The sequence below is a fragment of the Camarhynchus parvulus genome, chromosome 7, assembly GCF_901933205.1.
Source record: "Camarhynchus parvulus chromosome 7, STF_HiC, whole genome shotgun sequence".
Classification (NCBI taxonomy): Eukaryota; Metazoa; Chordata; class Aves; order Passeriformes; family Thraupidae; genus Camarhynchus; species Camarhynchus parvulus.
The window spans coordinates 17,024,016-17,039,447 of record NC_044577.1 but is presented as its reverse complement, the minus strand read 5'-3'; the positions used below and the strand labels follow the sequence as shown (position 1 = coordinate 17,039,447).

At 44.2% G+C, this 15,432-nt stretch overlaps 1 protein-coding gene across 1 annotated transcript in view; it reads right to left on the bottom strand.

Annotated features, from left to right (window-relative positions):
- Nucleotides 1-13,864: 13,864 nt before the first annotated feature.
- OLA1 (Obg like ATPase 1) overlaps nt 13,865-15,432 on the bottom strand; it is a 92,693-nt gene continuing 91,125 nt past the window's right edge. Inside the window, exon 11 of the mRNA XM_030951803.1 lies at nt 13,865-14,386. Within this exon, the coding sequence (XP_030807663.1) occupies nt 14,285-14,386 (102 nt within the window). The 3' untranslated portion in view covers nt 13,865-14,284. The remainder of the gene's footprint in view (nt 14,387-15,432) is intronic.

Sequence of the window (15,432 nt, the reverse complement as noted above, 5' to 3'; positions counted from 1 at the left end):
ATGGGACTGCACTGCTTTTAGCTGACCCCATACCTAATGGCAACCTGAGCAGGCTGTCAAATGCTGTAATGCAGCCTTCTGGCCCCCAGGGCAACTTCCTCCTGCGAATGCCAGAGCCAAATCTCTGCAACAGCAAGCTTTAAATCTGGAAACACCAACTGCCCTCCCATCTCATTAGAGAATGGAAGTATTCACTGGGACACTGTGAACAGTAAATTGAATGCCCAAGTTAGGGATAAGGGAGGCTATATCTCTCACTGCTGTGAGAGCACTCATGTTTGGGAAGTGTCATTAAATAATAGTGGCAGCACTTGGTCACAGCATAGTCTGCCTTCTGCCTTTTAATTAAATGATACCAAGAGGCTGTGCTTCGTACCATGTGCAACAGAGAAGGCATTGGCTGTGAAAACCATCCCTGCCACTGCTGTCAGCTCCTGTACCAGCACACTGCACAGGAGGAGGCATCTGCTCTTCTTTCCCTGGGAATTTCTTAATTTTAGACTGCATTGCAGTAGAGCAGATTCACCCCCCAGTAGAAAAAGAAATAAAACACCCTCCTTCCTTAGAGCAGAGAGACCAAAACTGAAGCATGAGACAAAGTTAAAAAACCCCAACAAACATAACTTTGATGTGTTTGATGCAGGAAATGACATGGTTTCTCTAGCTACATTGCTATGAAATCTTAAGTGAAAGATTGCTTCCAGCAGAACACACTGATTAAATCTGAAAAGATTTAAGAAAAATTAAGATTCCAAGGCCAAATTAATTTTCTGATCAAGAAATCAAGATGGGTAAGGAATTGGGAGTGGCAGCTGAGTTGCAAGTCTTTCTTCCTTGATTGTGCTTCTGTATATTAAAGAAGCTTTAAAACCAAGGTATGGGAGAATAAAAGGCTGACCTTTGATGTATGTGATATGCCATAAACTAGAACCAGTCCTCCAGATTTCTGTTTGTCAGCTTTGAATTTATGAAACAGAAGCTGCCTTTGAATACAGTTTAACATGATTACAGGCCTTTCTATGACTGAAGTTCACTCTTAAAGAGAGTAGCCTACATATACTGCCCCTTTTTCTTCATGGAGTGTAAAGAAAAAAGAAGGTCTGAAAGATTTGAGAGCCATTGCTTCCTACTTGCGTCTTTTGCCTGGAATCTTAAACTCATGCAAAATCTTGTCCTTTTTTGCTAGAGAAATTTGTAGATTATTTCATCTTCTCTGTGAGGGTAGAGGGCCTTCCTTGCTCCTATGGAAATGTGGGAGAAAGACAGTTCCTCACAGAGAGAACTTTGCTTATGAATGTGCTAGTAACAACCATAACAATGAAAACAGTCCAAATAAGACACATTTCTGTGTGCTGAGCAAGGATATTGTGCACTTGGCAGAAGTGAGCCCATATCCTCCAGCCAGCCACAGAGCCTTGCAGAACAGATGTGCGGCTCCAGTGTTTAAAGACTTACAGCTGAAAAGTAAAACCCTTTCCAAGATCTCCTTCACACATTAATAATAAAGCAGCATGTTATTTTCAAGGAATAGTGACTAGAAGAAATTTCTGCAGAACCGTGTTCCTAACAAAATATAAACCTCTAGCTGAAAAATTTGCCTACAAAAGGGGAAACCAGTGATGAGGAGTTTGAGAGACTTCTCCATGCCCAAACCAGCCACATGCAAATGCTAGAATAAGGGTCCACCTAAAAAACTGGGGGGAAAGGGAAGTCACCCAGGAGTAAAGTGAACTATAACTGAGATTCCAATGCACTGCAGGTAGTGAAAACTCTCTAACCCCCTGAAGTTTGCAATCCTCATCTAAAGTACTGTATACTCCGTAAGTAAAACCTCCTGCCCCAGAAATCCAAGGGAGGGTGAAAGAACTCACTTGAAGGTTTGGCTCTTTGAAAAAGACCTAAGGAAAGGAAAAAAGGTCCATTTCAGGGCTCACAGAATAAAAGTATTTAGATACTCCTCCTTAAGAAAGGACCCAGAAGCAAGCAAGGTTTGTGCCATAGTTTAAATCCAGGTTCCCAGGAAAACTTGCTTACAGAAAGAGAAAGATGAGAAGATCAGAGGATCATTACTGCAGAGGATTCAGAGAAATTATCTCCTAATACACAGTTGAGGACAGAACTAGTCTTGGTCTCTCTTTGGCTTGAACCTCTACTGAAATTTAATGCTGACAAATCAAAAAGGGATATATCCAGAATTTGTAACCCTGATAAAAATGGGAAATCTGTATCATCTTAATCAAAGGATATGCCACCCTGAGCTGGATCTGTGTCTTGTCCCTTGGCCTCATATGACTCCTGTGTGCTAGAGGTTAAGGGTTTGTTAAAGAATATCGGTTTTGATTAAGTGTCACATATGGTGTAAAACATCCTCTTTATCACTGGCAGTGAAGGTTGGGGGCCAGACAGTGCCTTTTAGTGAGCTTCTAATATAAATTAGGTGTCTTAGGTAATGGGTGGTTTTCAGACAGGATTGATCTTTCTATGGTCCAGTGAAAGTAGGTGTGTTTGGTGAGATGTCACAAAAGCAGCTTCCTGGCACCTATACTAATGGGCTGGTTACCCCTTTTGGAGTAGGACTTGAAAAATATAGCACAGGAATCCCCCCCTCCCCCTTCCTAACTTTTTCATTTTCTTGATGTAATGGGCAAAGGTCTATATATCCTTTACTCCTTTGGTATTTCAGTCCTTGTATTTGCAGTATCACTCAGTGAATCTTAAGCCACTCATCCTTTTAGTCACTTACACCTCCCTAAACTTGCATGAACTTAAGGATGAAGTGGTTATGAGTAGACTGGGTTACTTACTATTTTTATCCATGTACAACCTTTAAAGAAAAACGTATCAAGGATCCCATCACCACCACAACCAAATGATTTCTGTTCCCCATTAAGTCCTTCTTGGAAACTTTGATGGCACAGAAACCTAAGAAAAACTGTTGAGATGTTAAACCCTAAGTTCCCCTGCCTCAAAAACAAGAGCAAACATGCATTTCTATAGACATCAAAACGTGTCTGTATTTTCCTCTTTACGAAGCAGAAATTCTCTCAGCTTTGTGCAAAGAGCGGCATGATCAAAAGCACGAACTGAGCACACGAGATCCAGAAGCTGTAATGCAGAGTCTAACTATGGACCTCAGGTAAAGAGGGTATACACAAAATAAATCTTTCCTTTATAGTTCATTGACATGTTGTAGTTAAAGTTTTTCTGAAAAGTTTCCTTGAGTTTATGAAGAAGTGAAAGCATAAATGTTGGTATTGAAGGCTCAAAAACTCAGCTGCTGAACAAAATCCTCAAATCATTAAACATGCAAGAATATTTCACAAACATTTTAATATTTCATTGCATTTCCCATATACCCACTCATCACAGGAGCTCTGGTAAATAACAAATTTGATAAAACTATTTAGATAATTAAGATGCAGAAGTCTATTCTGATTCTGGCCAGAAAGGTTTCCTTGGACCCCAATTTAACTAATTGGGACAACAAAGATTTAAAGCATGATTACCTTTAATTTGCTTATAAAAATGTATTTGTCTTTAGGCAAAGATAGGCACATCACTAACTCCAAGCTCAGAGCAGTTTCACTGAATACAGTGGGATCATTATGATTAAAATTGCATTTGCCTGAAAACCAAAACAGAACTGGCTCTAGATATGGCCTTCCATTTAGGTTATTTCAGATATGAAGCATAAAAACTCCTCTGTTGACATAGGACACCTAGAAATCGTTTCTCCTATCTCATGACCTCTCCTGCTTATTTTTTCTTATTTGTTCATTGTTATAATGAAACAGCTTTGGCAAGGCACTTTCGAATATCTGTCTTATTAGAGATACTTTCCAAAAAATGGATTAACTAGTAGAGGTTTGGGTTTGGGTTTTTTAATACCATCTGGTGAAGGACACTCATTCCTACACCCCACTTAGGTAGGGACTCCTAAGAGAGCCAGCATGCTTGCCAGGCCCCACCAAGGCTCAAGCACCAGAATGCCTTTGGTATCCTCTGCTGGCCTCTGAGCCCTCAAAAGAAAACAGCTCTCTTATTTTGAAGGTGCCCACTGTGACAGTCAGGGGGAGCATCTGACTTGATTTCTAATTTAAAGACATTTTGTCCCAACTAAAGACATCTAGTGAAAAACAAATAACATATGTATTTTTACTTATTGCTAGAAATAATCCATGAGTAATTCTAAGAAACAATCTGACAAAGTATTAAAATACAAGCCCTGCAAATAGACCTTCACTGCCTTTGAAAATAGAACCACTGGTTTCAGAGTGAACATACTCATCCCAGACCTGCTGCAATGCCAATGCCCTTCCAAACCATTCCAGGAGCTTACTTAGGAGATGAAACCATATTTTTCAAGCCTGTCTTATACAACACCTCATGTTATTCCTCATGGAAGAACTGAAAAATGTTTCAAAACTGCAGTTTGCCAGAATAGGTTTTTGCCCATCAGAAACACTCCCAGTCCTGCAGGAACAGTGGCGCAGCAGCAGAGCCCCTGCAATGCTGAGTGTCACTTAGCTTTGCCAATTTGCTGTCACTGGGACGCTGCCATCAGGAGCACACAGGACACTTGTAAAAGCTGATGCCAGAAGCAGGTGAGGGAGGCAGGGCCCCACAGCAGAAGCACCCTGCAAAGCTGCCTGAGCTCTGGCAGGGCTGCCCTGGGAGCTGTAGGCAGCCTTGGGATCTCACCCTCTGACTCCCATTGCCGTCCTCACTCCTTGTATTCTAATTTGTCTTTAATAGCTCAGACACAAAGTGCTCCTGTATCCTAAAACTAATGTTGCAGGTTAACAATGCCCTTCTCACTGGAGAAATGGAAGGGGATGGTGGGATGGAGTACAACAGTGCCACGCTCATTGCTCCACTCCAGGGCACCAGGTTGGGGACTGGCACAGAGCCACAAAAGGTGGTCAAGGTAATTCTCCATCCTTTCCAAATGTACTTTCATACAGCCTTGGAATTAGTGAATAAGAATGTTTCCAACAAAGATACACTGGCTTATTCCCAGCTTGCCCTGTGTGTGTCAGCAGTGCAGGAATAAATTAGCTGTTTACAGGACCAGGAGCAGCCTGCACCTCCCTGCAGCCCCATTTATCCAGTGGAGAGGGAAGGTTGCCTGGGGCTTACCTCACACAGCCAGGGTGGCAGCAGCATCCCAGCAGCACTTTCTGGCCTTCATTGCCATCTTCTTTTTCCCAGAGACATCACCTGTGTGGGGTGATGAGGAGCATGTGACAGGATTCAGCACCTGCCAGTTCATTTCCTCTGTTCCACAGCAAAATTACTGCAGAGACACATAATAGAGACTTATCACTGCTGCAAAGGATTATAGGAACATAGGAGGCTCTCCACCTATTTTGCCCCATGGGACTTTTGTGCCTGCCTTGTGTTATTTAGATGAGCAGAGAGAGCACAGGCTGCAGGTGTAATGTCAAGCAGAAGCTGCCTGAAAGATCCGTCCTAGATTTATTACTCTCTTTTTTGTGCTGAAAATGCAAATAAAAATTAATGAAAGCTATGACCAAAAAAAAGTGATTGGATTCCTGGGGTTCCCCTGTTCATCCTGTGGCCATCAAACAGTGGGCTGATCTCCTGGAGAGCCAGCAGCCCTTGCCCAAGGTGTGACAAAGGGGAGGTCCATTCTGTCTGGGGATGACGCATGGAGAGAGGGGAAGATTTAAGACCCACTGCCATGGGGTGCTCATGGGGCCTTGCTGGTGGTCCCAATTTAATGTACAGTAGATTGTCCTACTTGAAAGGCCAACCAACTGTAATGCCAACACAGCCCAAAAAAGAGCAATTAAATGCAGTTTGATACGCCACCCCTTATATATGCCCTTATAAAGGGGCTCTCCCGCAGTCCTCACCAGTGCAAAATTACTCTGTACAGAAGTGGCCCTTCCAGGCTCTGATGGTTTCCTATTTGTGAATGGAGGAGAGGAAAAATATCAAACTCCCTTGACCTCTAAAGAACAGGGCTGTCAAATCCAGGGGACAATTTTCATGGAATGGAGTGTTAGATTGCTCGGCGTTATCCCTAAGCACAAGGTCCCCGATTACTACCCTGCACTCCCTTTGGGTTTATTAATTTCTCATTCCTATTAGTCTTGCTCTGTTGGGGGGGGAGAAGAGTGGGTTTCACGTTCTGTGGTACAGAACCTCCTCTGCTCTGGAGACAAACCAGCGGCTGACCCCCTCTCCCGGGAGCCCCGGCTGCCCAGCCCGGCCCTTCCCGGCCGCTCCAGCCCCTCCGCTCCCTTTGTGCCGCCCGGGGGTGCCGGGCTGTGCCCGAGGCTCCTCTGGCGGCTCCCTGGTGACAGACGAGCTTGACAGCCTGCCCAGTCCAGGTGAGTGAGCATTAGCTCGCCCGAGAGTGCAGGCGCTAAGTAAATCTCATTCCTAATCCAAATTGCTTTTGATAAGAACAAAAGCTGTGTGCAAATGAATATTTCCATCTTATTTCAAATTCTAGGTTTCAACTGCAATATTAATGCTATTTTACAGTGTAATTTACTTGTAATAATATGTCATTATTGTCATTTTACAGTTTTCTCTTAAAGTAGTAAAGAAAATGTTTTAAAAGGCACAAATAGCTGGAGCACAAATCTCCATTCAGCCTAAGAATCTGTGCTCTCCCATCAGAATGGCACGTAATTGAAAACAATGACATCCCCAATGGGCTAAACACTCCCATCATTAACTCATTTTTATTTTGGGATAAAAGGGTGTGCTTACAGCTTTTCTCCCAAATAGTAAATATAAATTAAACGGTTCCCTCTCTTTCCCAGAATGGCATCTGCCAGTGAAGCCAGCCATGACCTCTAACACTTTCCAGAAGCACACCCCAAGCCAGCACCTGGTGTTGGACACAAACCTCCTCCAGGTGAAGGGTTTCCCACAACACAGCACGTAAAAGGAGGCTTGCAACAGCAGAGGTGTCCTTACAACCTGGTGACAGGTTCCTGAGCACCATGTGACTGCACTGCTGGGCTGGTAGGAATCAGAGAGCTCAGGCAGCCTGCAGAGGCCAGGCTGTGTGCAGGGGATGGAGGTGTCACAAGAAGGTGGCATCACTCCATGGAGACGACGTGTGTCACATGTAACTGTATTCCAGCTGTGCTTCTATCCCTCCTGTGTACCTGTGGATGAAAACTGATACACTATGAGTACTCTTGAAGACAGACAGAACCCATCAAAGGCTGTCACAGACCTCTCGTCCTCCTCCAGGAGGATTCCCACCACACTTCCCCCATCAGAAAACTCCCCAGCCTGAGGAGGTCAAGGCTATTCGAGATCTGATTGGTCAGGAGGGTGTAGGTTACACATCAATTGTCTCCTGCAGGCTGGGAGTTTATCCCAGCAGCAACTCTTGTTGAGCAGCTGCGAGATTTACACCACATTTCCAAAAATATGATTTCTCAGTGTGATCTCTGTCTGAATTCGACAGAAAAATATTTAATGGCTGGCAAAACATTAGTAAATAAAAGCAGATCAAGATGATGTTGTTACAATAACAGATTACATTACTATTCCCTGTCCTTAGGAAAACCCTGATTAGACCAAGATCCTCATGGGGTCTTATGAATAAGTCAGGAAGGGGCTCTAATGACCCCGCTGAGCTGCAGCGCAGCCAGCAAGGTGCCAGGTGCTCTCAGAAGCAGGCTCTAGCCTGGTTGACTAACAGCACTTATCACAGGGGGATTGTTGATTTCCTTTAACAATTTGGGACATATTTTCTGCTAATATAAACTAGTAGCCAGGAGAATGCTGTCAATTTATTACAGCAAAATCTGAATCTATTCTTGATCCCTTTATTAGTCATTATCTTTTTGAAGAAGTGTACCTCAGCCTGAATACTCCCCACTACAGAGAAAAGCAACAGACTTTTATTGTTAATCTCTGTATGGGAAACTCCAAAAGCTGAAATATCCTCCACCTTTGCAAGCACACCTAGCGTTGATTGCTGATCTTATATTTTGAAATGCATAATTACTGAACTAAGAGAAAATTACTTTTTGCTTGTGAGTGTCAGGACAGCTCTGAATCCATGAATGACTCACCCTCAGGCACTGGTGTTTAATTTATGAGTTATTTATCTCCTTGCACACACCCCAGCACAAACAATTATACTTAGTAATTTGTTGATCTTATCAAGGCTGTTTGATGTTAGTATTGCTACCTCCAATAACACTTGTGCTTTGAAACTTAAACAGAATTTATAACCAAATTTGGATACTTTGCACATGATTCATATTACAGGGAAATTTAACCCTTCAGCAACCAGAAGGTTTTGCATGCACATTTGAAACAATCTTTTGCTGACAGTTTTGGCAAGGTGTCCCCTCAGGAGCACAAGAGCCCCTGGTTAGAGGTAGTTCTGTCCTTACACAGCATGGCTGAGTGCTCCTAGCACAGGACAAGGGAAGGGAGTGAGGCCTGGCCTGGCTCAGAGCAGCAGCCCCAGCCCATGCCCTGCCCGTGCCCGGGGTCAGCTGCAGTGCCCTGGGGAGCTCAAAGCCCCCAGGGCTCACAGGCTGCACTGCAGGGTCTTCCCTCGGAGCCTGGCTCGCTCCGGGGAACCCTTTTATGTGGGCAACAGCCTTCCTCATTACTGAGCACGAGCTTTATTAGCCTTTAAACTGTTACATGTTTACTATAAATGAAGCCCTGTGAGCCCCTCAGCCCCGTGTAACTCCTCTGTGCTCAGGTGCAGGTACCAAACCTGGGCTGGGCGTGCTCACCTCGTGCTGGGCTGTGGGGCAGGCAGCTCCTCTAGGCCGTGGGGGCTGAATGTCCTCACCAAGGGCTTTCCCAAATCACCCTCACAAACCCTCCTCCCTCCCCCGTGCATGCTGCTGTGATCATTACACCAAAATACAGCAAGGGAACTTGGTATCAGAGGTACAAGCAGTGCAGGGATTTCACAGACTCAGAATGGCTTGGGTTGGGTTGGCAGAGACCTCAAAGATCGAATCCAACCCCCAGCCTTGGGCAGGGACACCTTCCATCCAGGCTGCTCGAAGCCCCACCCAGCCTGGCCCTGCACACTTCCAGGGATGAGGCATCCACAGCTTCTGCTGCCTCACCACCCTCATAGGGAAAATTTTTTCCCAATATCTAACTGCAAACTCTCCAGTTTAAAGCCATTGTCCCTTGTTCTGTCCCTACATGCCCTTCTAAAAATAATTTACCTCAGCTCTTTTGATTCCAGGCTCAGGAACCTTGAGGCACGGTGATGCCTGGGAGGGGTGCAGGGTCTCTGCTGTGGCTGTGCTGGGGCCACAGGGGATGAAAACATGGTCAACACAGAGCAGTACTTCCTCCATCCCCACTCTTACCAAAATAGCCTTTGATGTGTTATTTATCTGTGTTTGGAGAAATCCCCATACCCAATTTAAGCCTTTCCAATTCCCCTGATGTGCAGAGTTCCTGCCCTCAGGGCCCAGCAGTGCCAAAGCCTTCCCCTCCCACAGCAGCAGCAGAGCTGCCGAGGGCAGGAAAACCCCGCGCTCCTGCTCAGCCCGCCCCAGGCTGCCAGGCACTGCCTTTCCAAAACTCACTGCATGTATTCTGTTACCTTACACGTCCCACACCCTCTTGCAACAGCTGCAGATTTGATTTGCTGTGTGGTTTATCAGTTTCTCTGCTGAGCACACACATTTTGCATGTAGAGAATAAAACTCTGCAGGCATTAAGTGCACAGAGCCACAAAGAGCTCTGATGGCAGCACAGACCCAGCCCTGCTCCTGACAGCAAGCACACACATGGAACATTCCTCAACATGCAACACACTGCCATGTGTCTCTGCTCCATGGACCTGGAATGGGCACTACCCATGCAGAGAAGCCAAGAAATAACTGCTCCAAAGACAGCCTTGAAATGCAGAATTTACTTTAAACCTTTCTAAGCCCAACCTGCACAGCATTATTTCAATCCACAGGGATACTGTGGTGAATACCATTACTTTGATTTTATTTGAAAGCCTCCAGTGGTTTTCCTGTTTTAATTGAAGTTGTGGAATAGTGTAATCAAACATTTGGAATTAGTATGGAAGGAGTAAAAGCTAAAAGAAGTGATTATTAGTTTTAAACAATTACAAATTTTTAATGGCTTTCTCTGCTTCATCCTCTGTGAGCTGAGTCTGTGAGTGGACAGCAATGGTAAAATTTAGCCAATATTGTTCAAACTGAAAACTCCACCAGACAGACTGATTTTTTCAGAAAGCAACGTTATGGTCCTATAATGCAGCTGGCAGAGTAAATGGTGTGCAAGCCACCCATTGGAATGGGGCATGTGCATCCCTACCTCAGTGAGGACCAACCGAGCTGTGCAAGGGCAGCTTGAACAAGCCTGGCAGCCACCAGAACATCAAACACTGCCCCAGTAACGCACCTCCCCGACGTTTGTGAAGCTGCAAGGGTGGTTTGCCAGCTTGCTGGAGCAGAGCAGGGAGGGGGGCACAGTCCCTGGGCTGTGGGGCCACATGGCCTGAGCAGGGCTGTCCCTGCCCTCAGCCGGCACCACGGGGCAGCAGCACCAATGGAGTGCCAGGGGTGCTCAGCAAAGCCAGCCCAGCTGCAGTGCTGCCTCTCCAGCTGCAAGCCTGCTCTCTGGGAAAGAGGGAAGGAAAATACAGCTTACAGCACGGGTCTCCAAAGCAGGCACTCTGCCATACAGAGTCCTTGACAGGCCCTGTGGGCTGGGAAGCGATCAGGGTGACCTTGGGTGGGAAAAGGCAGATGGAAAACTGCAGCAGGTAAAAAAGGATCCTTCAGGAAAAGGAAATCCTTTAAAACAACTGTGGCAATTCTACCAATCTCTACAGGGCTGGACATAGTCAATGAAAGAACAAATAGACATGAAGTTAAGACAGTACTTCTATATTTTATCTGATACGTTAATCCACACAGAAAGGCAAACCCACTTCCCATGTGTTATTAGGAAATGCCTATTAGGATAGAAAGCTGTATCTTACACCCAAACTATCTATGGGTACAAATAGTCTTCAAAAGTTAAATTTCTCTGCTTTTTATGCTTCTTAATGGTTTGAATGTCACATCTTGGGGTCCCCAAGCACATCACCATGATATTGCTATTGATTCTGCCAAAAGACAGCAACCCTAAGCCCTTGTCTACAGCATTGCTGTTATTTGGCAGGAACATAACTTTAAAAGTGAACCTCCTTAGCACACCTCTTCACACACGCACACACACACGCACACACACTCCCGCCTGCTCTGCACAGCACAGGACTCTCACAACAGGCAAACCGGCTACTCCTTGGCTATCTTAGAGCAAACTGCTTCTCTTGAACCTGAAGTGGAAACTGCCCTTGTAACTCCTCACGGGACCAGTCTGCCACCAGCCCAAGCATTCCCAAATATCAGGGGAGCATCATGTCTCCCAGCCAACTGCTGCACTCTCCAGATCTGCTCCTACAGAGTAAACCTGACAGGCAGTTTTCACTGCCATCGCCACAGCACTTTGGGGCACTCTCTTTTGGAAGCTTGGAAGCTGGTAGCAGCCCTTTCCCTGTTCCACCAGTGTTTGTTTAATCCCAGAAGCATGCTTCGACGTCACTGAGGAACGCCACGTCAAGAGGAAGGGTTAGTACTCCTCCTCCCTTGCAAAGATCCCTACTTTCTGTATTTTGGAAGACCAGTGCCTACAATGTTTTTCATCCTCCTGCTGGAGAAACAACATGTCTCCTACCCACTGCCACCAAGCCAGTGGAAGTGAAAAGTGCGCAGACAGATTCCACAGGTTTTTTCTTAAATAGCAAATGTGAGTAGGATGGATACATTGCACCTGGAGTAGCCAGTTCAGGTTGAAATGCAATATAATTTGTGCTTGGCGGAAGTTAAATCACAATTCTATTTAAAGCAGAGTGCTTTACATTCACAATATATATCTACAAGTTTTAAGGATTTGTAATGCATAAACCCACTTAAGAGAAACATGGGCTGCACATATTTAACATGGCAGTTGTCACAAGTCACTGGTGATAGAAATAACAGCTTATCACATTACTCTTTCTTTTAATAAAATTCACGATTATTCTGGAATAATTTATTAGCTTCACTAGTTAAAAGAACCTAGTTGAACAGTTCAAGAGATAACTATTCAGGCAAATTAATAAACTGAAACATAAAACATTACAGAATCTATATTTTTTAAGATATGGTAAACATTTCAAGTTCATTTTCTATATTCAGGATATTGTAGTAACCTCGAAGAACCCTGTCTACCAGGAACAACTTAGTTTGATTTTTAATTATTTTTATTTTTAGAACAGGGAGGTATCATGAAGTACACACAAATAAATAGAAACAATTCAGGACCATAGGAGTATTTTGGAAACCAGAACAAATTTCAGCCAGGACAAGAGAACACATTTTAGTGGGTATTAGTGCCGTCAAGAGGTTACTTCTCTTTCAGCAGCACACATACTCCCATACTCCACTTCTCACTCACCTTTCATTGTGTCTAAAACCCAGCATGAGCCCTTCTCTGGTACTAGCACCTTGCTGACTTCCAAGAGAAACAGGTAGGCTCTGTTTTCTTTTGGATTTGACTTCTAACACAAGATTTGATGGTCCTAATCTTTTCTCAATTATGTAACATCAAAATAACACCAGGAACAAATACCGGCCATGCCAGGGAGACGATACAAAAGAGAATTTCAAGGATTCCAAAACACCTGAAGCCCTAATTTCTCTGCTCTACAATACTGTCCCTGCTCCTGCCACCATGAAAACAGGAGATGCTCTTTAAAAAACAAAATCAACAACTACGTGTTGAAGTCATCTGCCCTCCCTCCTTCTCTTTGGTGCAATTAAAGGCACGATGCCAACAACAAGGCCCATGGCTCTGGCTGAAGCATGTCTCACTCCCCCAGAAAGGAGCAAGGAGGCTCAAAGATGGCATCTCCAGGGAATGTCTCCAGCAGGATGCAGCCAGCACTCCCAGTGCCCTGCACACAGCAGGGAGTGAGCTGGTGACAAGCTGCCTTTTCAAAGTTCCCAGCGAGGGAATTTATCACCAGGACACAAGAGGCCTGGCACACCAACAAGCCACAGGTAACAACAGCATCTCTCCCAGCCTCGACCCCACTGAACCTGTAGCCAAAACCCCCAGCACAGGGGCACTCAGACAAAGCCAGGCTGTTTTAAACACACTAAACATACTGTGAGAAAGGGCAGCTCCACACCTCACCTTGAAAGAACAAACTTGGTTTTATTTTGCCAACACCTTATTTTCCTGTTACCCAGAGTGATCAGCTCTCCTTCATGGTTAAAAAGCAGAGGTAAAAAGGCACTCCCAGCTGCAACCTCATCTCAGCAGAACAACTTACCTATCCAGCACGGTGTGACCTCTTCCTTCACAGCACTGTCCGGGTGTGGTCTGGCCTCAAAACCAGACCTGAGAGGACAATGCAGAATATCAGTACTACAGCTCCAGCCTGATTTATTAATTTCAAGGCAAGAGTGAAATACTTTTTCAAAATGATTTGAACAAAAAAGCTTCAGTCTCATAGATAACATGATTTTTCTACATATATTTCCTCTCTCTAGTAAAAATAATTTATGCTGCCATCATTATTATCCTTAGTACCATCTTTCAGTGAAAGTCCATCTACAAATTCATTAACTTTTTTGAGACAAATCATTGGCATCCTAATCTTCTGATTCCCATGAAAGACTCACTTTCAAGATACAATTGCAGCTGCCCCACACTGCCAGTTACAGCATCATACACGTCTTAAAATTCTGTAATCAGCATCCACCAGGTGCCGTATCGCATTCAGCACACCACAGTCAGTCAATACAGACATCCCCAAACACACCAAGGCTGGTTTTGTCAAATGTTTTATTGAGTGTAGACATCTGGAGTACTGTAAAACATGCATTATCTGTAGATTCAAAAAGGAGCAAGCCACATTGTCCTCACTGTCAAACGTGTCAGGCTTGGCATACATGATGGAGATTAATGAAGTATCATGAGAGTAATATGGTTCCCGAAAAGCTTCTACAATTTGGAGTAGGGTCTTAATCGTTTGAAATGCAAAGCTGTTCACATTTAGTGAACTTGCATGTTTGCTGGAGGTGCCATATTTTAATTCAAAACAAACAAGAATAATTTCACTGGGGGGAAGGGAGGTTCCCTAGGTAGAAACTGTATGCTTTTTGTTTCCAGATATTCCAATTCCAAATAAAAATTCATATGCTTTTTGAAGCAGCACAGTTCATTTCTGAGCGAACAAATCTGGTATTCATTTCTTCTTGGGTTGTTGAGGTGTATTAAATTTAAAGAAGATAATATCTCCATCCTCCACTACGTAATTTCTGCCTTGTTGTCTGTATTTTCCAGCAGCCTGTAAAGGGAACAGACAAAAGGAAAATTGGTTACTTCATTAGACATTTTACAGTATTTTCAAAGGGCAATTATTTAAATACATTTTGGCTAAGAGATGGTAATACTTCAGCTTCAGAGTTTGACAGTCACAATACTCCTCAGTTTGACACCACTTGGTTTGACATATATATAAAATATATATATAAGTAATGTAGCTTCCACTGGATCTGTAGTGCTTAAAATGCACCTGCATTATAAAGTGGTGGAGCCTGGCAAGATAAAGGACACTAAAACAGTTCTTTTTTTTTCCTTTTTTCTATTTGGCTTTCTTTTCCTTCATCTGAAAGCCCTGCAGATGGCAAACACTGGCACAGGAATGGAAAGCAGCATTGCTGGAAAGGGCTCCTGGGCCCCCGAGCCGCCGGACACGAGGTCCTGTCCCCACTGACCACGGGGACACCCTGCAAAAGCCACAGCTGTGCCTGGCTTGGGCTGCCAGTGGGGCTCTCTTGTCTGCTTGCACCCACATAATGAAGGGTTGAGGAGCACAAAATGCAGGCTCAGCTCTTCTGTAAGAAATTTCCTTTAGAAGGCATTTGCTTCAGAAGGACAGACAGCAGAGCAGATAGGCTGTGAAACCAGGATACAGGAAAAGGGATACGGACCAAAGACATGAAAAGAAAATTCGTTATTAAAATGCTGTACTTGAGGAGAGCAGAAAATAGGCAAGGAATCTATTAAATATCAGTACTTTCTGCATTACAAGTTATTATTCTATTTTTCTACTGTTATCTCATTGTAATTAAACCCAGTATTACAGAGGCTGTGGCATTAGGCCTGACAGGCTGGGCGGGAGGTGGTCTGTGGAAGCATTTATCTTGAAAAGTGTCTACAATATGGAAAAGTTGAGAGCTTCTGCTTTAGTTCAATAACCATTCCTGTTTTGAAGTTTTCTCTTGCAGGAGAAAGTGCTTCCATGCAAGACCTCACTGTGCCATTATTCTCAATGACACTATCACAGTGGTGGCATGCTAAGATCCCATTACAGGAAAGCTGTTAACTAAT